General features: G+C 46.5%; 1 protein-coding gene and 1 long non-coding RNA gene across 3 annotated transcripts in view; one reads left to right on the forward strand and one right to left on the reverse strand.

Annotated features, from left to right (window-relative positions):
• The window catches only part of SPRED2 (sprouty related EVH1 domain containing 2), a 59,370-nt gene extending 37,965 nt beyond the window's left edge, over positions 1-21,405 (reverse strand). Inside the window, exon 1 of the mRNA XM_053937069.1 lies at positions 21,226-21,405. Coding sequence (XP_053793044.1) covers positions 21,226-21,272 — 47 coding nt within the window. The 5' untranslated portion in view covers positions 21,273-21,405. The remainder of the gene's footprint in view (positions 1-21,225) is intronic.
• On the forward strand, positions 20,938-24,016 carry LOC128785012 (uncharacterized). Of its 2 annotated transcripts, none has more exons than XR_008429727.1 (3): positions 20,938-21,233; positions 23,101-23,216; positions 23,424-24,016. It is a non-coding gene; the product is annotated as an uncharacterized LOC128785012 (long non-coding RNA). The 2 variants fall into 2 exon arrangements; XR_008429728.1 differs by lacking the exon at positions 20,938-21,233 and adding an exon at positions 22,046-22,401.
• Positions 24,017-25,839: the final 1,823 nt, after the last annotated feature.

Consider the following 25,839-nt stretch of genomic DNA (forward strand, 5'->3'; position numbering starts at 1 on the left):
TACGCTTTAGGCTGCTGAACATTACAGGAGCACTGAAATGCTCCTCCCTACCTATCATTACCATGCTTTCCCTATTTTGAATGTCATTCTCATAGATGAATGGACCTTTGTACATATGTATGACAACAAAAAAATGACCCCAGCATAGATGGGTATTTCCAGCCAGGATCTGGGTGGAGGCCATATGGACTTCATTTTCCTGCAGACAGATCAAAGGGAAGTGCCAAGAGCGTCTTACAGGACTCCATATAAACATCCATGACCAGAAAAGAGGTTATAAAAATGACATGCACCAAGCTCCTCCACGCCGGAAAAGCCTCATGTGCTTTTCTTCTTAATTAAACCCTTCCTCCACAGCTCCTAATTGATACCTGGACAAACAGCTGTAATATACTCCAGGAAATCTAACCCTGTACTTTGCCTTACTTGTGTGACATGGCCTCAGTCATCACAGGGCACACTGCAAACTTTCATTTTCTTGATAGAAAACTGGTTTAAAAAACAAGCTACTGAAAAACCAAGGCCTTGCTCCTCCCTTTTTATTTTGCACTTTAATACTTAGCTCAAAGTAGAGGTACTTAAGTGTGAGTCTTTTAACCACTGCATCTGTGTTTTCCTTTTCTTTAGGATAATTTTTTTTTACCATGAGGCAAGTACTCTCAGACTAATTATGCACATCCTAAACCAGATATATCATTTTGTGTCTTACCCAATTTTTTTCCTCTAGATTTCAAATCATCTTTACTGCTCTCTGAGGGCTGGCACTATCTTCTGGAAAGCCCCACACCACAACTCAATATTCCACGGTACAACCACCTGCAGACCAAGAGGCAGGATATGACAATCTTTATCCACCTACATTCCCAAAATCCCTGAAAACTCCCATAAAACCGTAATGACCAGCTCCAGCTTCACTCTCCAATCTGATGTTGACTGTGCTTCCTGTCAGCCAGCTCCCTGTTTTGCCAGGGACTGACTTGAACTAACCAGCTTAAGTTTTCAGGATCACTTTGCTTCTCTGTCAGTGTTAGTAAAACATTATCTTGCCCTTAAAATGTACCTTGTCCAGCTCTTCTTCTCAGTGCTCTTGGGAACAAGCTGCTGTTTTATAGACTTACAGGAAGATGAACGCTTATGATTCCACTTTCATTTTTAGTAATGTGGGAATTATTTTATTGCTCATTTATGACACTTATCCTCACGTTCTGCCTCCTTCAGAGCACAGAAAAACCACAAGGCAGGCTTCCCCTCCTGTAAAGGGTACTGCAAGTGTCACCAGGCCTGCCTTGGATCAGGACATCCAGCATTAACTATTTATGCAGTGGTAGGACAAGAGGGAATGGCTTTAAGATGAAAAAGGCAGGTTTAGGTTAAGTATTAAAAATGAATTCTTTATTCAGAGGGTGGTGAGGCACTGACACAGGCTGCCCAGAGAAGCTGTGGATGCCCCATTCCTGAAGTGGTCAAGGTCAGGTTGGATGGGGCTTTGAGCAACCTGGTCTAGTGGGAGATGCCCCTGCCCACAGCAGGGGCTTTGCAGCAAGATGAGTTTTAAGGCTCCTTCCAACCCTAACCATTCTATGGTTCTATGATTCTATTTCTTAGCTTACTGATTTTATTATTTAAGTCCTATAGCAGGCAGAGATTTCTCACCAGTACCTTTGGTCTCCTCTGGCCAACTGTGTGCATCTCCTAACCCCTACTTTGTTCTCCCTGCAGCCAGCTTTCCTGTTTACATCTCTGCTGTCGCTTCCCTTGCACAGCCGAAGGGCTCTGGAAAAAGGACAAACAAACAAGCGTTTCCTCAAGATGCTGGCAGTTGCGTGCCTCTGCCTCTCTCCCTACCACTGTCCTTCACCTGGTCACAACACTGTCACATGCATTTAATGGCTTGTATTTCCTGTGCTCTGCTGTAACAGGCAGAATCTTTTAAATGCTGAAAGATACGGTGGTGCCGAGTGCTTGCCGAATTGTCCCTGGCAAAGAGGGATTTTGCTTGCACACAGCAGAGAAATCAATCAGGAGAATCATCTTGGGGTCATCCTATTTTCTCATTCTGGCAGGTAAGGATGAGTTGTTCAACACACTGCATGTTCATGCTCTCACACCAATTCCTTCTGAAAAGGCTCAGTATAGGGACAGCTGGAGTCCTCTGAAATATATGAAAGAGATCAAAGACTCCCATGGTCTTTCCTTTGAGCAGCAAAGATGGTGAAGCAGCTTCTCATCCTGTACCCATCAGCATTTTTGGCACACTCACTACTAGCTGGGAGCTGCCATCTCAAATCTGGATTCATTGGGGAATACCACAACATTGGACCAAAAAAACCTGCTAATAGCTTATGCAAGTCTATTAATTTAAATGACCACAGCACTGTTTAAAAGCATCAAAAAATGAAACCTGAAGAGAAGCAACATTACTTCCTTGCAGAAGAAGTTGCAGAACTTCCCACGGAAGAAAACATCTACCTTTTATGTTTGGGCAAAGCCCCATCTAGACCATATACTGTCCATTTCCAATAAATGACTGACGTATCTACAAGGGAGGAAGAAGATATACCTTGATTTTTTTTCCTAGCTCGACACTGGTTTTTCTGTGTCTCAAGCTGTGTAACAACCACTCTACACATGTTCACCAGATGATAATGAAACCACAAGTGTTTATCTCAATCCAAAATGGCTTCTTTTTCCCCCCCCCTCCCCTTAAACCCAGATTTAACCAGGGTTTTAATTCAAAGGACAAAAGGTGCATGCTTACCCTTTTATGCTCCACCTAGAAACTTGGGTTTTTTTCCTTAAGGCAGTTTCATTCAGCTACAAGTCTGACTTTAGGATTTATCCGTCTCTGCCACTATGTTCACTAATATCTTGGAGCAAAAGAAATTATAGCAAGGAAGAGGCTTGGTCTGAAGATGGGTCTCTGTTGTATTTGTGCAAAGGGAGGGCAGCTCTATGCCCAGCACTCCACTGTGATGTTTTGTCTCCCAGAGAAGTCGGCAGCAGAAGAGTGATGTGTCAAGACTGCCCTGCATGGCCTTCTTTTCCACTAGAAATTAATATTCTGAGAGAACAGCAATGACTTTCTGGCCTCCTAAGGGAGAGACTCACTGCCCAAAAGCAAGATGAGTACAAACTTTGCTAAACAGTTTGCACCATGATAGGAAATCACAAGTAGACAAGACATCTGAAAAAAACCCCAAACCCAAACGAAACTCCTCCATGCCTCTCTGAGTGTGATAGAGAGATATTTCCAGCATTAATCTGCAAGGTGGGGCAAAGGCCCACAAGCTGCTCCTTTGTCCAGGGATGCCTTTTTATTAATGTTAGCACCACGAGGAGGCTGCTGCTCCATCTGTGTTTCCTCCAGCACGGGTTGCAGGGACAACAAGGGTTGCAGGTTGTGCAGGGCCAGCCCTGGGAGCCACCAGAAATGCTGAGAAGATGCTGTGGATATGAACACAAGCCAGTGTTCATTCTGCCACAGACACCCCAGGCAGTGCCAGAATGAGCTCTGACCTACAGGCCCAGCTCCAGCAGATTCAGTGATGGAGTCAGATGACGACAGCTCCTTTTGAAGTAGAAAGCTGAGGGGGAAAGTCAGTTACTCATCCAAATCCACTGCTCTCCCTTGGAAATGCATGCATGATGCATACCATCAATTTTGAGAGGGGAGAAATCACATTTCTCCTGTCTTCACCCTGTCCAGATGTGCTTGGGCTGCAATGAGTCCAGCGAGGACTTGGGAGTTAAGTCCCCATCCAACACACACACATGAGGAATATATTTACACATTTAATGCATGTACTTACAAACAGTGTTGAGATTAGCTAGAAGTAACTAAAGTTATTAGTGTAGCAGCTGAAAAGATTGTTTCCATCCCATTATAAGAAGGCAATGCAGCATCTGGATGTAGAAAACAGACACTTCCCTGTTGACTAATGGCCAATGCTCACCTTGCTAAAGGACTAGCTGGAAATCTGTGGCTGTCTCAAGAGAAAGCCTAGGATGTAGCAGCATTCCTCTTCTGGAATTCCAGCTAACACTCAGACAGGAGCCCTCCAGATGCATTCACAACCAAGTAAATGAAGTTTAGCTGAAACAACGCTTCGCCAAAACTAACACAAGGACAGTGACCTCTGGAATTTGGTGCTACTTGCAGATGTCCTAAAGGATGCCATCAATGAAGTCATAAAAAAGGTACTTTAAGCCTTGGCAGTGATTCATCTAGGTATTTTTTTCTAGCAAAAAAGCCTTATTACTGAGGGGAGTGTTTCCTATTATTTGCAGGAAAATTCAGAGGAGAACAAATAGATACTAATTTGTTAAAAAGACAGATAAACATGTACAGGAAACACTTCTGTGAAGGTCCTGCTCCTCTGAAGATTAACAATCTACAGTACTAGAGACAAAACCATGACACTGAGGAAACAAGTGAACTATAAAAACAGGAAGAAGTGGAAGTTTATTTTTTTTATGTTATTTTGAGGGAATATTTGTTTTTCTGAAGCTTAAGATACCAGCAAAAGCCTCCATCTGCAAGTCATACTATTCTCTATACAAAAGCAGCTGCAGCGAGTTTCCTCACCCAGGTCCCCAGAGCTGTCAGATGGGGAGGCCATCCTGCACATTACAGATCTGCTGCTTCCCTAACCAACACTGTTGTTCAGCTTTCACCTCATCTAAAGCCATTATGAATTGATGCATAGACAATACTCTGTAGCTGACACCAATAAATCAAGTTATTTTGATGTTGCATTTCCCCCACAGCCACAGGGCTAGGCATTCCCTCCAGATATGTATTTTGGTATATTTATTGTAACAACATTAAGGTTGTACTTGTTGGAAATGAAGGGCTTTGTCACAAACAGAAAAGTTGCTCTGGACTCTCCTGCCTTAAGTTTTTGTTCAAACGAAAATAAAACCATCAGTGCTGTGAATGACAAGGATGCAGCTGGGATGTGCTGGGGCCAATCACCACTTCTGCAACAACCTGGTGGCACAACTATTTTCAGACCATCACAAGTCACCAAAGCTGAACAGACCCCATCACTTTGTCTGGAGGCACCAAACTTTGCTTCTGTCTCAGAAACATGTTGAGCTCGCTCATGGTGGCATCACAAGGAGCCTTCAAACTTCTCCTCCTTGAGTGAGTCAGGCTGAGGCACAGCACTGTCCAGGGGTCTTCTGCTGTTAAAAGAGGTGGGGAGAGTAGGAGACAGGGACCCCCCCATCAATTTGTCTTCACTGAGGATCTTTTTGAAACAACTTCTCCACCTTTTTCTTGCAAAAGCCTGCAATGAACCTAGATAATTCCCACTGCAACCAATGCCACGCACGTGTACTCAATGCCAACCTAAGAGCAGATTTCAAATCTGTCTGCAGAATTCCCAGAGCACAGAAAGCTATCAATGCAGAAAATAAGTTCAACTTAACCTGAAAAAAAAGTTTAAATATTTATGCTCCTAATATGTCCTCATCACTTCACTCTTCAGTACCATTTATAGATGAGTTATTTTTGTCCACTGAAAGTCATCCCTTTGAACTAGGGCATTCACTGTTTAGGAAATACAATTACATTTCCACGTTAGTTAGTGGATGTTAGTTAACTAGCAAGGGGAAAATTATCTACATTAAGAAAATACAAGTGCAACACCATCAGCCCTGCTTTCCACTTGGCTTTGACCTCTACCACCACTGCAATAATGATGCAAATGTTATTTGTACAGTTATTGTGCACAAATATAGAAATATCTCTACACTGGATATTAATATAAAATATTAAGCAGTTGCTATTTGTCTGACACACACTACACCAAGCCACATGCCTTCTGCTTTTCTTTTAAGAAGAACAGTGGCTGCCTGTAACAGTATGGTCATCAGTGGGTACCCACCTTTTGCCAATTCACATTTCCTTTCCACATGATTACTTACATTCAAATGCTGCTGTACTGCTGCAAATTCAATAGGCCAGTTTTTACCTTTGCTACCTTCTGGGTTTGTGTGCTCATGTACCAGGGTTTTATGGGACCAAATGTCCTACACCACCTTGTAGCTCCTCCTGTTAAGTACTGGTATTGGTAATTAAACAACTCACATCAGTTACAAGCAGAAATTGGAATAATAATGATAACAACAACAGAGGGAACCCATAAGCATCAGCTTCTAGGAAATCACTATCAGAAACAATGCTGAAGTTCATGCTCTCTGGCTAATGAAGTACTTGAGGTGGAGGCAAGGAGCTGCACCCATATTCAGTGCTTACCAAGGCTTCCTGTGCTTTCCACCCCAATGTATCACCCAGAAAAGTCATTTCAGCTCTGAGATGACTCCCAGATATCCTGACTTCACCCCTTCTTTGCTCCAGATGAAGGAATGAGCTATCAAAAAACCCTGTGCAATGCCTCCTCCACAAAAGTACCAAACTTTGACTCCTGCCATTGAGACAGATCATCAGCAGAGAGCCAACTAGCACAACACAACGGTGTTTTGCTCCGTTGTCTGCCAATACCCAAGAGATACTTTCAGAAGTCATGGACTGGCTCTTCCAGTCCTTTTCTTCAAAGCATATAAAAATAGTATGAACTAACAGCAAAGCACAATAAAATGATGGGTGCCTCATCTGGCTTCTGAGCTCTAGCAGCTCTGGTGACAGGACACCGTGTCCAGGACAGTTGTAAGTCAGATGATGAAAAAAGCACTGGACTTTTGTTCTGGGACATCTCATGGCTTCTTCACTTTGCACAGTCCTGTCTGCATGGGCCATTTTTGCCTCATCCATTAATCAACCAATGTTTGAGGTCCATCAGTACTTGGCATGCCATTGACACGAGAAATAAAATCACAACAACAACAAAAACAATGATAAAACTCAAGCAGCTTCAAAAATCTTCACAGCACCTACAGACTCCAGACTGTCCTGCCAACCAAGGTAGCAATGGGAAGGCTGAGCTCTGGTGCCAGGGACCCCAGATACCCATCATGCCTATAATGACCAGCTGTTGCCAGTATGGAGGATGGTACAGGCACTATTTCAAAAATCCCACTCCTGGATAGCGCCTGGGACTTCCTCTGCCAAGCATGTGGCATTGCAAGCTCCAGGAGGCTCCTCACTTGCTTTCCTGAAATGCTGCTGTGGAATGGGCACAGAGGGCTTTGATGAGCCCAGGGGTGCTCACACTGTCTCCAATCAGCTGGTTTTATTAACTTTAACCTGCACCCACGGGCCGCTGAAGGTGCTACATCCCATTTAGATTTGCAGGGATAAAATTAAGCTTTTCCTTTGATAGGGAGTGATTTTTGTGCAGTGCCAAAGTGCTTGTTCAGGCAAGCTTTCTATTCACCTGGGGCAATCATACTCTTCAAGCTTAATTAGATCATATCCCTAGCTAAAAAAACTTGATAGTTAATTGAAACTTCATGCCAACCTATGGTCTGCTCTGCGTGTCTCTCATGCCTCATGTAATAGAAGTCCAAGGGTGGGAGAGCAGCGTGGGGTGGGGAGAAGGTTTAATTTTAGCCAAAAGGAAGAACAGAGTCAGCACACCGCCCAGCTAAAGAAACGGACAAAAAAAAAAAAAAAAAACAACCAAATCCACTCTGCCACAACCCTGCTCCATGATGTGAACTGACTAGAACATGCAAATGACCCATAAAGCAGAGGAGTGCTGAATGTCAAAAAGTGTTCACAAAACTGGACAAACCATGGACAACACAAGCCAAGAGTGCTGTGCTATACAACATGGGGGGACAGCCTGCAAAAGCCTTGCAGATGCCAACAAGGCACTCTTGACAAAACTAAGGCTTATTCTGCAGAGAGGAAGTTATCACAAGTATCTTTTTTAAGCACAAAAGAGGTTAGTATATTTAACATTTTAATTAGCTCATGAATGACAAAACCACAGTGCTGCAAAAGAAGTTCCTGTATTTAAAGTGTTTCAAAATGAAATTAATATATGGGGACTGGATTTTAGCCTTTTAGGTATTCCTTTCCCCCATATTTAAGGTCTAGTTTTCAGAATAAGTTACATATAAGATAGCAAGAACATATACCAAGCTGTAAACAAGCACAAACCTTTCAACTCTTCTTTATTCAGTTACCTGAAGAAACTAATTCATGTTCTCTGTAACGCAGCACCTTCCTACAAGCCACTCTTCACCCTCCCTCCAGTCATGTTTCTTCCTGGGATTCAAAGATTTCCCTTTGGTGTCAAGGGAGTTTATAAATACCCTTTATGAATTATACAGCAAGAGATACCTGAAACAGGTGCTCAGCCAAGGACAATCCCACTGAAGCCATCCAAGGAAAGCCCTCCTTGGTTTTATGCCATCTCACTAACCTAGGGAGGTCTAAAGACAGCTCTGGCAATTTACAGGTAGGACTGCCCTGGACGTTATATAACACGTCTTTGAGAAAAAGATTATAAACTTCCTAAGTTTTCTGCTGTCCAGAATTTGAAGCAAAACATCAAATCAGCAAAACACCCCAAAGGGGTTACTTCTTTCAACAGTCAACACTTATCAAGTGTCTTGAAACGCATGACATAACAGGAAAATTTACCTATGGATTAGAAAAAAAAACAAATTCAGCAAGCTGTTTTGCATTTTTTGTCCTTGCTATGCAAGATCTTGAGGAGAGGCTCAGGCGCCAGACAGTTCTGTCCTAACCCAACACCAGCTCTGTCAGACACAGCACGGTTTCCCTTCCCTGTTTGCTTTGCACCGTGGACTTCCACGCCTCACGTCCCTGCCCCGCAACCACCGCCATCCGTCATGCTCCAGCTGCCTCTCCCTGGCTATTTACTCAGGGCTGGGTACGGCCAGGAATTCCTCCGTGTAACAAAATGTACAAATGTGCTTTTATGTGGGGCATTTCCATGCTGCAGAGTGCTCTCAAGGAGTTTCCCCCCTTCTGTCCCGAGGAGCTGGCTTTACGCAGAAGCTCAGGGAGCAGCAGAAGTTTCTTGCCAACAAAAGTCACACGTGGAATTAGAGGAAAGGGGCTCAACATTTCTTCCATCCACCTAAGGAAAGGAGAGCTTAAGAGTGCAGAATCCAGAGCATAAGACAGGATAAGGCTTAACAGGTAAGGTAACAGCCAGGTGCTCTGTATCTGGTAAGGAATGCACCCCTCAATGATAAGCCAAGGAAGAGTCACCGTCTAACACTGGAAGACACCATCTGCAGACACAAAGAAGATTCACTTTTGGTCTAAGAAAAATAGCCACCATCTCCTTGTGCTCTCTCTAGCAAAGGGTGACCCAACTGGCCCAAATTCACATTATGGCAGTTAATAAAACCATAAGCTGAAATTAATCACTTAAAAATTTGTATTTTTTCTGCTGACCCATCACCAATTAAGATAAATTTCTCTGCTATTCTGTTCTTGCCTCCTCTCCCCACTGCTCTCATCATATACAGGGATGTTTACTTCAATATCCACTGTAAAATAAATCTAGTGCTAACCACACTCAGAAGTAACATCAGTAGCTACCTACAAAGTATTTTTTAATGCATGCTAAGATTTGGAGAGTCCCTTTCATATAGAGATGAGAGAGGATGTGAAGGATCTGCCTTTGATGTTCGGTTCTCAACTGAAGGAGAATCGATGTTGACTATTTCAAGAGACAACCTCCTCCAAATGGCAGGCATGCTCTCTGCAACCAGCAGCAGCAGCTTTCAGCTAGCTCACTGGAGCCCATTACTGAGCTCTTTACAGCATTATTCACAACAAATAGCTTATGTTATATATTGTGTCTAACTGTTCCATAGACAACTGGTCGGAGACAACAGATCCAGATGCCTCTTGCAAAGCAGTTGGGTTTTCCAGCCCTGGCTTACAGAGCAGGGGTTTCTTTACACTGGATAAAGGCAGCACCTGGCTGTTTTAAACACCCACACCATGAGCAGGTATAGCCAGGGCTCACTACTTGTGACCCAAGGTGAATGATGATCTGAAGAATGTCCAACTAGAGGTGCTCATTTTCAATCTCACCTCTTCCATTCATATCCCAAGCACTGAAATTAGAGTAATTTTTTTCCTTCTTAAAATATGTAGAAGCAAGCACTACTTGCAGCTGACTATGTTCAGGAGGGTACCAGACTCATGTAGAACCACAAAACCTGGTAAATGATCTTGTGAGAAATTATTTCTCCCATTCCTGCAGCAGAGAGCAAGCAAAAGAGGGAAACAGTCTAATAATATTTAATTACTTTTTCTTTTTCTTTATGTGAAATTTGTACAAAAGGTATGCCTTTTAAAATCTCAACACTTAAATGCTGGAAAAAATATTTTCTCCTCTCTATCACCTTACCCCAAAACAACACAGAAACCTTAGTTACATTCACAATCCAAAGAGGACGGATTAGCAGAATCACTCTGCGATTTCATTGCTTCAGTCACTGCAGCACGTGGAGTGCATTTGGCCAACAGAGGCAAACCCAAAAGCAGCAAAGCACTCCCCTGCTCACAGCTATTCCCCTTTGGTTTTGTTCAAGTCAGCACTGAGAAAGCAAATTAAGCTTCCAACTCTCAGTTCCTGTAATGGCACGAGATACCCAGCGCTGACTCCAGAAGTTTATATATTTTCTCTTTAAAACATGAATGGGAAAGTGTACACAAACACCCTTCTTTCCCCATCCCTTCCTTCCCCTAAGAAGGGCTGTTTATTTTTTTATTTGACCTTATGAAAGGTTGGGGAAGCTATTCCACCAATACTCTGATAAAGGTTGCCCACGCTTCCTTAGTGATATAGCCAAGGGAAGGAGGAAAAAAAACCAACACCACCCAAACACCTCCACCAGCAACAAAGCTGCTAGATGGATTATTTAACGACTTTTGGATAGAACACCGAATTTTATCAACTAATTGATCCAGTCTACAGCTCACCCAGAGCTTTCCTGCACCAGAAAATAGAGAGTACACGGATGTAACAAGCACTAAGCACCACAGAACTTAAGAGCTCCATAGCCAAACCAAGATAAAACTACCTCATATGGGGGCTTTTTGTATTCCAATTTATGGATCTTCTGGACCACCATTTCTAAAATAGTCCATGTGGCTGCTAACTCTAGAGAAGAATAATTTTTGCTCACAGGGATTTGGAAGGAAGAGGGGGCTTTTCTGCATGCATGGAAATTTGTTTCAGGACTCTTGCTTAAAGGCACACACGCAGAACCAAACCAAATGAATGGCTGGTGGCAGATTTTGTTAAGCTGTCATTTTTTTCATTCACAAGCTGTGATTTTAAAGGGCTCCTCAGCTGCTCTCTGGGGGAGGATCAGCACAGCTGAGGTCACTGGCACACCAACCACTATCTGCACATCCAAAAACTGGGAGACCCTGGCTAGATCCTGGCCTCTGGGCACACAATTATTCCTAGGATACAGTAAAAAGCCTGGGAGAGAAGCAAAATTTCTAATGTGCAAGCACAGGAGAGAAGTTGGGTAAAAACATCACAGAAAGGGAGGCACACATACTTTAAAATCATCCAGCCCAGAATCATGCAAGATGGCCACAGCAATCCCAGGATCAATAAACTCTTTTGGAGTTCAATCCAAGGCATCAAAATAAGCCTATTTCTGTCTCCCCTTTATCTACTGTCTGCTAAGCATTTCTACACATACCACATTGCTATAATCATAACTTTTGAGGTGGGGGAAGATCATCTTCCCCATGTACAAGTCAAACAGTTAAAATCCCTCCCCTTCCTCCTGACTCTGCCCATCTGCACAACTCTGTGTTTGTAAGGATATTAACCAAAAACAGTCACTTATCCAGAGAGACTGACCTGGGAAGGTTTAGGACTTCTGGGTAAAGGTGAGGGAGACACAGACTTTAGTAACTGATAAAAGCACAAACAAACCTGATAAAGAGCTAAAAAAAGAAGAAAGGTTGATATTTATCATATAACTTGTTTTAGGAACTACTGTAAAAAGGCACATCACTGAGCTGATAAGATCTTCCAAATCAGTGGAGTTTATGTACACATAGGCACAAGGGGAAAAGGTTTATTTGGACTTTAAGGTTCTTCCTGTAGGATGCAGTGTTTATAAAGGGTATTTCTAGAACTTCCTGACTGCATTTGTGAGATCGTGCTCTCTGTGTGCTTCCAGTTCCCTCCAGCCTGCCCCTCTCCTATCAATACCCCTTTAATTTTTTTTCATTTTATTTATTGTTTTTAACCAATCTGGTTAACTCTGCATTTCACTTGCTTCAAATAACAAGCAGAGGCTCATCTCCAGCACTGTTTAGTAATTTTCCAGCCATTCAATACACTCATGAAGTATTACTATAACAAAATGCCAATACTTGCACAGAAAAGAAAGAAGGAAAATTTTCCCTTAAGCAGCTCTAATGGCTTAATTGTACTGCAGCCTTTTATTCTTGCTTTTAAACACTGAAAACAAGCTCTGCACTCTCTTTTTCTTCTACTTCAACTAAACACCAAGTGCCTTTTTAAAAACACAAGGTCATTCAAGCAATACAAGTATCAGAATTACTATTTTATAAAACTCTGTACCATTTCCTAACCCCTTTTTATCTTTACAGCCACCAAACTGCAGACAGACAGTAACAACATGTAAAGCAATGATGGGCTGCAACCAGCTTAACACCTCCCATGCCAAGTTTCAGTCAAGGATGAATTACGCTGGCAGCATTATAAATCTCTAGTGATAAAGCTTTTGCTGCAATTTCACCAGTATTTAAAATAAAAAAGCCCACCACTGAAGTATCAGTGGCTTTTCCATAATTTATAAACACACTTTAAATACATGAAGGATAACAAGCTCCTGAAATGCAGAGATTTACACTGAGGTCTAAAGGAGGTGTCTGTACCCTGGTCCTCCACTGCCATCAAGGCAAGCAGGGCTTTTAATACAACTTCAAAAATGAAAATAAAAACTTTAAAAAGAAATCAGCACTAAGGAATCAGACACCTTGGTTTTTAGGAAATGTGATCATGTAAGGCGGCTGCATTGTCAAAATTGTGGAGAAAATTGGAGAAGGCAGGTCTAGGTCTGGCCCCCACCTTCAGCAACATTCTCTCCCATGCAGTTCTTTCCCAGCCAACCTGCCAGCAGAAGAGGGTGAATTTCTCAGCTCGTCAACATCATCAAGACCTGCTGCATGGGGCACCAAAATTAGGCATTCATCACCCCACTGAACCACTGGACTTCTGACCTCAAACCCTCACCCCCACAGTACACACAAATGATGGAGAGGTACAAAGATCCAAGCGTAACAGCAATCACACAAACAAATAAAGCAAAAGTAAGTAATTGAACAAAAACTAAGCTACACATCCATAAATCTCCGAGCATGCTTTAAATCAACCCAGGTAATACTTTCAGATCTCTACATAATTTTTAAGAATGAGACAGTTTGTAAATAATTGCAACCCCAGAGCCAGATCCCCACAGCAGCACTGACTGTAGTCACCAGTTCTGCTGACGCCTTCCAGCAGCTCTTTTATGGCATCCCTTGGATCACTGGAAAACAAAAGAAATACCTCTCCAGTATTAGAACCTGGATACTTCTCCCCTTCAGAGCCCTCAAGGTTTTACAAAGATGGATGTGGTGACGAGCAGCCCAGAACGCTGATCGCTACCAAGGCATGATCCCAGCTATTCACCCGCCCCCCGCCTCCTTCTGTCCCAACTGGAGGCAAAGCACACGCTTCCCTCTGTGCTGCAACTTGAAGCATTAGCTAGCAACCCTCTCTCAGCTCCAGGGCATACCTTTCCACTTGTAAAACCAGGTGAACAGCCAGCATGCCTTCCAAGCGCTTGGAAGCCCAGGTGGGAGTGTTTGGACATGTCAGCAAAGAAATGCAACGAGTGGAGGTAAGTTGAGCTCTCTGCTTTTAGTCAGGGGGGTGAACTTGATGGGTGTCTTTTTGGGCAGCATCCCCCTCAAAAGAGGGACTTGCTCAAGGTGCCATGGGTTAGGAGTCATTACTGCTGCAGAAAAAGAAGTGCTGCCCACATTTCAAGGGAGAAAACCAGATAGAAAGAAGAGAGACCCTTCTTTCACCTCATGTATGTCCCCCAGAAAAATGCTTTCCACCACTAGTATGGGAATTAATAAATAAAAAACATAAATGGTCTAGAGACTCAAACAAAAAAGGTAAATTACACAGGTGTGCTGTAGATCAGATACTAATTGCTTCTAGAGGCATCAACTAATCCTAAACATGGACTTAATTCCTGTAAAACCACATCATTTAAGAAATTTCTTTCTGCAGGTGAGGGGAGGACCAGCAAGGAACTGGTAGGCCAACTGTGGTGCTGCAACAGGCTCCAGCTTTTAGGGAAGAAGCTTTGTGATTTCCCACTGTTTTGAAACTGACTGCTGTAAGAATGCCTTCAGTGTATTTCAAGTATTGCAATGGAAACTAATCTTGCTCTCAGCTACTCAAACAGGCAAGCGATGTTCTACATTTTAATGTACAGGAGGGAAGCAGCCACTTCCAGCTAGCAAGAAAAGAAGTAATGGCACTATCCAAACAGGATGTATGTATAATGCAGTTAAAAAAACCAACAACCTAAGTGTTTCCAGACCTCCTTGGGACTTGAGTGCATGTGCAGAACATGCTCCTGTCCTTGCATGGCAGCGCAGGTCCCTACAAGCTGGAAGATGTGTTTCCCATACGCAGGATTAAAAGACGCTATCAGGTTTTACAGCACATCTCCCAGCACCAGTCTGGCAAAGAGCAGCAGCAGAGGTGGAACAGTGACCACCTATTAAAAAGGAGGGGGAAGGGGTTACTCTCAACAAGAGACAAACACTTTTGTTCCTAAGGAGAGATGTACACAGGTAACGAGTCCTAATGTTACTTCTGAAAGCCTGTTTATCCTTTGATTAGTTCACTGAAGACACTAATTCTGGCTTGCATTTTTACTCATTTCTGTAGGACCTGGGACAAAAAGCTCTAGCTAGCAATGAACAAGCTTCATCACCACGGCAGTCTCCAGGTCATGGAATGCTTTTCTCCTTGCCAGACACTGGTGTCAAAGTTTGTACTTTGGGCAACTCTGCAATCCCACTTTTGGAAACACCACAGATGGGGAAATCAACTTCTGTTGTTAAGAAAGTCCCATAAACCCTCCTCCCCATGCCTGCCAGTAAGAAGCTTCCTTCCTAGCTGGAATAGCCATCAGCAGTACTCGGCTGATAGACTCAGGATCTCCCCTCTGATTACTCGTAGGAGTTAGGAACAAAGTGTAGGGGCGGGGGATGGGGACACAACAAATCCCCAAAACATAGTCCTTGAAGTGCAAGTTGCAAGCCAAGAAAGTCAAAGAATTAAGTTATTCAAAGACTGTAAGAACAAGCAGGCTAGAGACAAAAACAGTACTTTGGGTTAAAACTCACTTTAGACCTACTGCAACAGGTAGAACCTGCTGGCAGAAAGGTCTCCAACAGCCTTGAAAGCAGGTTTTGTAATAGTGCTTTTGATAAAACACCTTACTTTAAGGTGAAGCATCTGCTTCTACTGCATGGGGCAGACAGTGTTTTACTCCACTGGGTGCATGTTACAAGGTGCATGTTTCTCCTGATGTGAGGAGAAAATACTGCCATGAGGGTTTGCCTGCAGCGTGAGTCGTAGAAGTCCTGCTTCCAGACAAGCGTGACACATGAAGGAATAGAAATAAAATCGGCAAGAAGCAAAACAATACCCTCGGAGAGAGCAGAGAAAAGGAAATGGAGACAGAAAATGAGATGGAGTGAAGACATCCTCCTGGACTTTGAGATGATGTCTACCTGCCCACACAACACTTGTCTGACATCAAGCTGAAGCAGAAAAAAGAGGTTTGGGAGCATTTGCAGGTACCGAGACTGATGGTGATAAACGTTCCAGAACGGCTGTGCTGGTGGGCAGAAGTGCAGTAGTATTGCACTGCTTTGCTGCTCTTGCTGCATCAGCAGGGCTTGCCCCTCATCCCAGCTCCATGGCCTCCACTCATCCAGCAGATGGTTTTCCCTGCCTTGCAAGGAACCAAATCCTGAGAAACCACATGGGCAAAGCCAGCCTTTGCTCCCAAGAGCTGGTGCAAAACCCAAGGTGAGGGTCAGATGCAGAGAGAAGGCGCCCAGCACAGCCCAGCTGCATTTCTCTGCAGCTTGAGAGGGTCAGGTTTACAGCACTGAGCAAGCACCAGAAAAATAAATGATTAAAGGAAATTTGACAAGGAAAGGGGGTGGACGTGGGTAGAGAAACAGGAAGGAAGGAAAACTCAGAAGATCTTGGCAGAAAACCAATAGGTAAGAAAAGAAACAAAAAAAAAAAAAAAAAGAAAAAGAAAAAAAGGAATCATTAGAAACCATCAGCTGAGTTTACTCATAGTCAAAGTGGAAAGAAATGGCCAGTGCAAGCAAGATGCTGGGAGATGCTGCCCTGCTCTGCTTGCTGCCAGGCTTGGAGCAGACCTCTCTTTCCAGTGCTGGGATTTATGTGACAACAGCTTCTTGCTTGCTTTTGGTAGTCTACAGAAATGGGGACCTGCTGCAGTTCCTATCTCCTGTCAATCAACTCCACAGTCTATCTGAGCCTTTTTTAGTCAACTGACCTTTTCTATTTTACTTCTTTCTTAAATTCTACACTGCTTTAGAAGCTTAAGTCCTACAAAAATCAAATGCTCCACTTAGCAAACAGGGCATATATCAAAAACACAGTCTCCAGAGCTGTACTTTTAGTTTCACTGATCTCTGTGCCCTCTCCACCCCTGCACAGCTCTTGCAAGAAAGATCACCTTGTGCTGTTAAAAAGGGGAAAAAAAAGAGAAAAACAAAAAAAGCCACACTTTTCAATGAATTTGTTGTAGGGAGCAGTTCCTATGTCCATTCTGCTGGAGGGAAGGAAATTGAATTTATTGATTCCTCAAGTATGCCAGAGCGTGTAAGAAAGAAAAATGAGTGACTGAAACCAGTAGTTAAGTTGTGTCTCATTTCTGAGCTCCTATTTTCCAGCCTGGTCCCGAAGAAGGAGGACATCTCCCTGCAATTTGGTGGCCGACAGGAAACAATTTTGTGGTTTAAATCCAGCTCACAGCAAACCAAGCCCATGTTAAGAGCGAGCCTTGCCACACAACACACTTTTGTTTGCAGCCTCAGGATTTAATTAAACAGGTAGATAAAACCTACCTTTTAACCCACGCTCCAGGGTGTGCCTCAGTGAGATAAAAAAACAGGCTGCAAAAACAGGTCAAAGATGATTCCATGCAGCATCTGCACCACACTCAAACACTGTCCTGCCGTACTCCTCAAGGAGGGGAGCTGCACCAAAAAAAATCTCACTTTCTGGTTTGGTTCCTCCTTTTCTGTGCTGCATCTGGGTTATCCATGGGCTGCACGGGGCGACAGCAGGGTCTAATGTCCTGAGAAATTAAAAATCCAGCTCCCTTCCTCTTGTGGCAACCCTCTTCCCTTCCAGCTGTCCCTCTCCATACATCTTCCACCTACAACTTCTTTTCAAGGCATTTCCAAAACAGAAGTAGAAAGAGTAGAAAGGGCAAATCCCTTCATTCTTTCCCCCCTCTTCTTCATCTGACAGATCTATTATTCCCTTATAAACAACAACTTCTCCCAGAGACCGAACAAAGCAGCTACTTACATGTCATATTTTAAACAGGCATGTTTTCAGGCCAAGAAATAAACAGTTATATTTTGGCAACCCTTCATTTCCTGTCCTATTTGCGAGCGATAATGTCATAACACACAGTGTGTCCCATGCCTTCCTCCCTGGCTGAAACTTGCAGCAAAATAATTTAGCTGAATGAGCTGCTTTTAATACCTATAGAAAAATCATCAGAATGGGGCAAAAATTGAATGAAAATGAAGGGGGGTGGGGTGGAAATAATATTTTTCAGCACAAAGGGCAAACTGCAATACTGATGGATTCAGTATTCAGAGCAAACATCGCTGGTGTCCGCTCAGATGTTGGGTAAATGAGACTTTGGGACGGTCAAAAGAACCAGCAAGAGCCAGTTAAATCTAATTTCCTTTCCTTAGACTGGAAAAACACATCGGAGTGATCTCACACCACATTTTGCTGTCCCGGACACCACCACAGCAACCCTACACATATGCCACTTAACCCAGCTCGTTCAAAACCTCCGGGGGACCGGTCCCACTCGCAAACACTTGGCTTGGAGGAGCGCTCCCGGCTCACTGGAGTAAACCAGGCGTGCGCTGCAGAGACGGGGACACTCCCGGGACACAGCCCGGCCAGGGCATCGCGGCTCCATCCCGAGCAGCGCAAGGCTGCGCACCAACACTTCCTCGTTCTCTGACCTTTTCCATTTAATTACTTCCTGTGACTTTCTTGGAACCATGCATCGGAACGAGCAGGCGGCAGCCTCCGGGCATAACCGAATCACTGCGAGGGCTCAGCTCCATTCTCCTCCTCACAGGCTGAAAAGCCACGGGCAGCCCATCCAGGATGCTTTCGGTGTAAGGTCGCCCGCATCTTCTGGGTGCGGCGCTGCCCGAAGTCCCCCCAGCGCTCAGGTCCAGCCCCGCAGCCTCTGATTTATGACCTGGCATCCCCGATCTGCCCCCACCCTGCAACGTGCGAGGCAGCACGGGCTGAGTGAGGGGCGAGCAGGGAAGCAGAAGTAAAGGCTGAGATGCAGGAAGAGGCGCTCGCTTGGCAATGACAAACTGACCTCTAAGTATCGATCCGAAATGGTGCAGTTCTGAAGGGACCGATGAGTTTCCAGCATCCTAAACCCTGTTTGTTTCCCTTCTCGCTTTTATAAATTGACTCAAAACTCTAAGTGTAATTGAGCTGTTCTCAAGAAACTACTAAAAAAAAAAAGGAAAAAAAAAGTTGTTATTTACTTGAAGAGGGTTATTTTAAAAGGCATCCTGACAGTGGTCCTTTTTTTTTTGTAATCTGGCTGTTAACATTTGCTCACAGTGCACTCAGTGAAACAAGAATAGCTATGCAAATTAAAGCCAGATATCTAGGGCAAATAGCGTGCTATACTACCATTGTTCTGACAGCTTGAGAAAACTTATCAGGAGAGCCTGTCCTTATTTCTTTTAACACCATATATATTGGAGAAAAAAAAAAAATCAAATCACTTCACCCACCACTGAAATGAAAAAACAACCCATGAGTCACCGACTTCAGCAACGCTATCAATCAATGCAAGGCTGGAAGTGAGGAGCTTACAGAGGAAACCATGGCTTACCTAAAACACCTCGTCGTGCCCTACAAAGCCAAGGCCTGCACTAAGCTCTGACAGCCCAACTACGGCCTCCAGGAGAGCCACTTGGGATGTGCACTGAGGTAAGGACCACGAGGCATCACTGACCCTGAAAGTCAACACATCCAAAGCCCAACAAAAAAGCTTTCAGTGGCCCGGGAATGGGTTGGGTACCCTGCGGTCAGCAGCACTCCCAACCTCCAAGGGACCAAAGCACACAGTGCTGCTGGCTTGACAGGTGACCCCAGGAGAGGTGGCATAACCCAAGAGCTTCCACGCACATGAAAAGCATTAGCTGAAGCCTCTGTCAGCATGGCAGTGCAGCAGCACATGGAAGAATTCACACCCAAAACAAACTGCAGCCTACAGTTAGGGGAAAAAAAATCCCCCACCTAACCATCAGAGCCAAGTGCTCAGTGTTTTACACCAACACTCACCTCTGCACTGGGCCCTGCAGGAAAACACATTTGGAGCAGTATCTTGCCTCAAGATGAAGGCTGGTGAGCGCCAGATTTTTGTCCAGTGATTTGGGTTAGGTTTGGCCCCGCGTTCTCAAACCCAGACACAGGGACCCACTTCTCTTCCTCTTGTCCAATTTACAAAGTTTAAAAAAAAACCCAAACAAACCAAATTAAGAACCAGGTTTTTATTGGAAATGAGTTGGCCAGGTTTTTCCAGCCTGTTAGGTCATAGCAATCTGCATGCAACTACTTCTTTTTTGGGTTTTTTTTTGGTTTGTTTTTTTTTTTTGCTTGTTTTGGTTTTTCTTTCTCTTGTTGTTGTTGCAAGAACCTTACCAACTTCAAAATAACCACGATTTTAGAAGCTACATATAAACACGTATTTATAGTCTCTTCATTAAGAGCTGCCAAAATAACAATTCCTCTCAACACACACATTGGGGGCAGAAGCCATTTCCTTCGCCACTCGTATTTCTCCAGTAAATCACCCTAAAATAAGTTTACCATGATGAAGGTGCAGGCGCGGCACATGCCACCGATTATGATTTTTTCGGACCTCAATACCGAGCCAGAAAATTGCACAATTTTGACGCTGCTCTATAAGCCCTGCAAGGAGTCGTTTTAAAGCACGGTACATCCTATGGCGCTTGGCACCAACCCAGTCCTGCACGCCAGTGAGTCATTCCTCTTGACTGTCAAAACCCCGAAGGAGATAGCCAGGAACAGCCCTTGGGCCAGCACGGCGTGGAAGAGCCCTTCCTGCCATTCCTCTGCAGTAGCTTCAGGTTTTATTTTGGGGAAGAAAGCATTAAAAAAAAAAAAAAAAAAAAAAAAAAAGGGAAAAGGGCACCGTCGGGCATTTTGAAAGGCTCGGTGCGGCCTCTCGGGGGGTTTATTAGCGGGGAGGCGGCGGCAGGGCTGCGGAGCGGGGGTGGGCGGCGGGGGGTGACGGTGAATGGGGAGGCCGCCGGTGACCGGGTTTATGAATGCGGCGTCATGTGACGGCGGCGGCGGCCGCCCTCCTATTCACAAAACGGCGGCGGCCGGGGCGGGGATCCGCGACGTCGTGTGTCCCCCCCCTCCCCAGCTCCGCTTCCCGACCCCCCCAGGCCCGGGGCTGCGCGGCGGGGGCGCGCACCGCTCCCCCCTCCCTTCCCCGCCGCTTCCGCCTCCGACCGCCCCCGCCGGGCGCCCCGAGCCCCTCGGCTGGGGCGGGGAGCGGCGGCGGCGCGGGGCTGCGCCCCCTCCCTGCGGTGCCCCGGGGCCCCGCACCCCGGCGGGGCCGCGCCGCCCTCCCGGGGGTTTTTATGAATGAAAGGGCCGTATGCAAATGAGCGCGGCCCGGGGGGAGCGCGAAATGGCGGATGCGCGGGCGGGCGGCGCGCACACGAACGCGCGTGTCCGCGTCCCTCTGTCCGCCCGCGGACGGTCCGTCTGTCCCTACGTGCACGGGGTACGGGGGTGAGCGACCCGCACCGGCTCCCGCCGCAGCAACAAAGACTGCCCCCTGCTCCGTGCCCCCCACCCGCCCGCCGCCCCCGGCCCCGCTCACTCGTCAGGGTAGGCTTCCTCGGTCATCTTCTCCCCGTCTAGGCTCATCCCTCGCCGCGGGCGGCCGGGCTGCGCCTCCGCATCTTCCCGAGCTTCACATGGCGAGGGAGGCCGCGCCGCGGCGGGCCGGGGCTGGCGGCCGCGCCGGGCCCGACGGCGCGGGAGCGCGGGCGGCGGCGGGAGGGGGGGAGAAGGGGGGACTACGGCCGCGCTCGTCGCCGGGCGGCGGCGGCCGGGGGCGGAGGAGGAGGAGGAGAGGCGGCGGTCAGCGCGCCGCGGGGGCGCGGCGGGGCGCGGCGGCGGCGGCGGCGGCGCGGGGTCCGGGCCCGGGGGAGCGGCGCAGCGCCCGGGGGCAGGCGGCGGCGCCGGGCCAGCCCCATGGCCGCGATCACGCCATGGCGGGGCGCCGCGGGGGGCGGCGGAGCGGGCGGGGAGGGAAGGAGCGGGGAGCCCCGGCAGGAAGCGGCGGCGCTGCCGCGGCCGCCGGGAGCGGGCAGGGCAGCGCCGGACCCGGGCGGGAGGAGGGAGGGAGCCGCAGCGGCGGCGGCGGGGAAGGAGGAGACGCGGCCGGCAGTGGCGCCGCCCCGGCCCGGCCCCCCGAGCCCCCGCGGCGCAGCGCAGCGCCCGGGGTGCGGTCCCGCCGCGTTCGCCTCCGCCCGCTGGCGCCGCCCCCCGCGCCGCAGCCCCCGCGCCCCGCCCGGCGCTGCTCTCGGCCGGGCCGGAGCGACGGGGCCCGCCCGGCTGCGGCTTGTGCCGTACGGCCCGGCCCGGCCCGGCCCGGCTCGGCTCGCCGGGTTCAGCCTCACCCGGCCCCGCTCAGCCCTGCGCAGCCGGACCCAGCAAGACCTAGCTCAGCCCTGCCAGACCGCGCTTAAAAATCACAGAATCGATTAGGTTGGAAAAGTCCTCTGATATCGTCGAGTCCAACCTATGACCGAGCACCGGGTCAGTCAGACCGTGCCACGTCCCGTCTTCCCTTAAACACCTCTGGGGGCAGTGACTCCACCACCTCCCCAGGCAGACCATTCCAACGTCTAATGACCCTTTCTGTGAAGAAATTCCTCCTAATGTCCAACCTGAAACTCTCCTGGTGCACCATAAGAGTGTGTCTTCTTATCCTGTCACTGGTTGACCTGGAGAAGAGGCCAACCCCAACCTTGCCAGATGCTCCTTTCAGGTAGTTGTAGAGAGTGATAAGGTCACCCCTGAGCCTCCTTTTCTCAGGCACTCCTCATAAGACTTGTGCTCCAGACCCTTCATCAACTTTGTTGCCCTTCTCTGGACATCTTGGCTCACCTCAGCCTGACTTCTCCCAGCCTGGCTGGGTTCAGCCCAGCCTGGCTCAGCTTGGTTTGGTTTGGCCCAGGGCAGCCTGGCTCGGTGCAACTCCTCATCGTGGCTGATGAGCTCCATAGGAAGCGTTTCCATACCGTTATGCCGTGTGCCCAGTGAGTGGTCTGGCAGCTGGTCAGTAGAAGAAGCCCAGGGAGCTAATGTCACCCCCACAGCAGCATGTCCCGAGGCTCAGGTGCTGTTTTCTTACCACCCTTTTGTTCTTCCCACCCCACCTTGCCCTCTACGAGAGCTCAAATCTCCCCTTAGAGCCACATTCAGAATTGCTGTGCGGTCCATGCTGGTAACATCGTACAGCTTTTCTCGTAGATCAGTTCAAATGTTTTTATATCTGCAATGAACAGTGCCATAATTGTAAACACTCTGCCAACTTGTGTTGTGTTCACAGCTACACCATGACATCTGCCCTCAGGACTTGCTTGGTCCACAGAGGAAGGGGAACAGGAGCTGACTGTCGAAAAGATAGTTTGGCCCATGAAGTTCAGTAACTAGCTGTGAGTTTTGGTTTTGCTTCCCCCATCAGGTCCTCTGTGATCAGGCAATCCTGGGAGAAGAAATGTGTCTGTACCACCTAAGCACATCACCTTGGCTTCCAGCTTTTGCAGGCCCCTCCACCGCAGCATCCCTATCCCACTGCAGGTAGGGAGATGTGCCACGTCTGCTCTCACTGCATTGGGATATTCAGTCTCAATATGGCTGCAGTTCCTAAGGGAGTCACATACTGATTTAACTTTCAAGTCCAGTCTATGGGATTTAGTCTTGAAGGGGCCTTCAGATTTTGGCGTGGAAATTGTGTTTCTGCTCCGCTGGGTTTCAGTTTCTAAGTGCTGTAAATTTTCTTTTCAGGAACAGAAGTGGAAACTCGGAGAGAAATCTGTGGACTGCTAGTAATGAGATGGAAGCAGGAGCTGATGAAAGCTTTGAGGTCTTCTCCTCAGGGAGAAGCGGCATGTCCTTCAGAGGCGGTACCAGAATCTGCAGCTTTGTGGCACAATATTACAGAAATGTTCCTGTCACTGCTAGAGGTTTGGCCATAACACCAGATAATGTGTGAGAGTGCAAGCCTGCTGCCCTCCCTTTGGCAGATTGTGGATGCTCTTTTGGGTGGCAATGCTGCCTTCCCCCCCACCCCCTTCCCACCCATTCCTTTGCAAAGCACGGTTTGTCACCCCCTTGGCTGTGCTAATGCATCCCCCGCTGAGGAGTGACACTGCTGGATCTGCTAAATGGTCCCAGCTAATAATACTCCCCAATACCTCTTTCTTTTGGAAAGTTATTCAAGGATCCATCTTGCAGAATGGCATGATGAACATCTTGGCAAATCTGAGCTGGCAGCTAAAGGAAGTGTCAGGGCAGGAGTAAGCAGTTGGGGGCAAGGAAATGGCAGGAACGTCCTCAGCTGCTGTACAATAAAAGACCAGATGTAATGATTTGACACAGTTCCACCCATCCTATGTCTTTTTTTTCCCCCAAATGATGCTGAGATTGCACAGACCTCTAACATCCTCAAAATTTTTCATGCCAAAAATTTCTGTGATCAGCGGGAACACTGATGTGCCTGAAGTGGGGAGCGTGGCATTTAGCAGTTGGTTACTACAGAAGCAGAATATGGGGAGAGTTATAGCCCTGTGAAAAACCCAGGGCACAATCATGTAATTAAAAAGCCATTATAATGGTTATACCTCTGAGGTGGACTGGGTATTAATCACTGTCTGATTAATACTTGAGAGCTTATCTGTGTGATCTGGATGTATTTTTATGTGCTTATGTTGTGTGCGCGCGTATTTACCCCGACTGTGAGAAGCAAATGTGTCTGAGGCTTGGAAGCTGAAGTTTTACTTGATCTGGCTTCTTGAGTAATTTCCTGTGGATTTGCAAGATCTCTTATTTGATCTCTGCTTTCACTGTCCTGCCAATTTGCAAGCTGCTAAGCAATTTATTCTCTTAATGATTTCTCTCACTCACTGCACAACCCTCTTACTATTACTTTCACCGAGGTATTGAATTTTATTTTTCTAATATTCAGGTTACTGTGCCGGTTCTTGTAAGTAGCGTGTTGGAGCTGACTGACTTTTCTGAATGAAAAGGCTCTCTCTCAGAGGTGTGATTTCTGTTTGTGCGTTGCATTGTTTGTACACAGAGCTTCTGCTCAGACACAGAATAGCGCTTCCCTGTGATGGGATCGTTAAGGTACCTAGAATTAATTAGCCTTTGGTGGCAGAACTTCAAGGCAGCAGCTCCTGCATACTAATGGTTTGCCTGCTATGACTGTCCTGTGTTTTATATTCAAAAGAAACATTTATTTTGCAGAGTAATACTTCAGCTGTTGCAGAGAACCTTGTTGCTGCTTGGATTGGAAAAAACTTCCCTGAGTGCTGTTACACCTTTAGCTAGCACTTATTTAGGATGAGAACCACTGGAATTTGAAGTGTCAGAGTTTAGGATGGCATTTACTGCAGGCTTGCAACGTAGCCTCCTGCCTTCACTTACTTGTAGAACCTTTCAGCCTTTGAGCTGAAATCCTCCACACTGTTGATTTAGGAACCTAAATATGAATGTTGGTACCCTGTTGACTGTGCTGAACTCAGTGATTTTTCCACTGACTCACTTGGTGACTTTGAATGAGTGAGGAGTGGAAGTCAGCAGTCCTGAATCATGCCATCCTCCAGACAATTACCCCCCTCCCCAATAATTCTTTCGAGCAGCAATCATACTTTAAAAGCAATTATTACATCTCTATTTCTCCCCATCATAATTCCTCAGAATTTAAGAGCTACAGAAACAATCTGCAACATTTGAAGTCAGAGTGAATTTTTCAGGGCTGACACTTTTTGGGAGGTCACAGAGTTTGGAAATACAGAGGTTTTTTTCAGCAGGAGTGGGATTTTAGCATGTGGTTTGGAGAATTGTCGGGATCCTTTTGGGCACCTGCCAGGGGAAGAGGATGTGGAGAGCTCTTTGCAGTCTTCCCAGGATGTCCATTTGGAGGCTGGTAAGACCAGAGCAGGCAAGCAGAAAGGACCCTTGATGCCAGATGAGCTGACTATCCCACTTCTCCATTTTTTGGTTTTTATAAACCTGCATTTTACTAGCACAGAAAGTGGCAGCATTGAGGCGATCCCTGCGCCGTTGCCTGTATGGATTTTCTGGACACCATGGGATCAACTTGGGCAACAGCAGCAAATGTGCTGAGGGCTGGGAAGGCATTGACCAGTGCACACAGTCAGGCCTGAGTCATGCCTATGGGACAAATCTGGTGTCA

This window comes from Vidua chalybeata, chromosome 3 (assembly GCF_026979565.1).
Source record: "Vidua chalybeata isolate OUT-0048 chromosome 3, bVidCha1 merged haplotype, whole genome shotgun sequence".
Classification (NCBI taxonomy): Eukaryota; Metazoa; Chordata; class Aves; order Passeriformes; family Viduidae; genus Vidua; species Vidua chalybeata.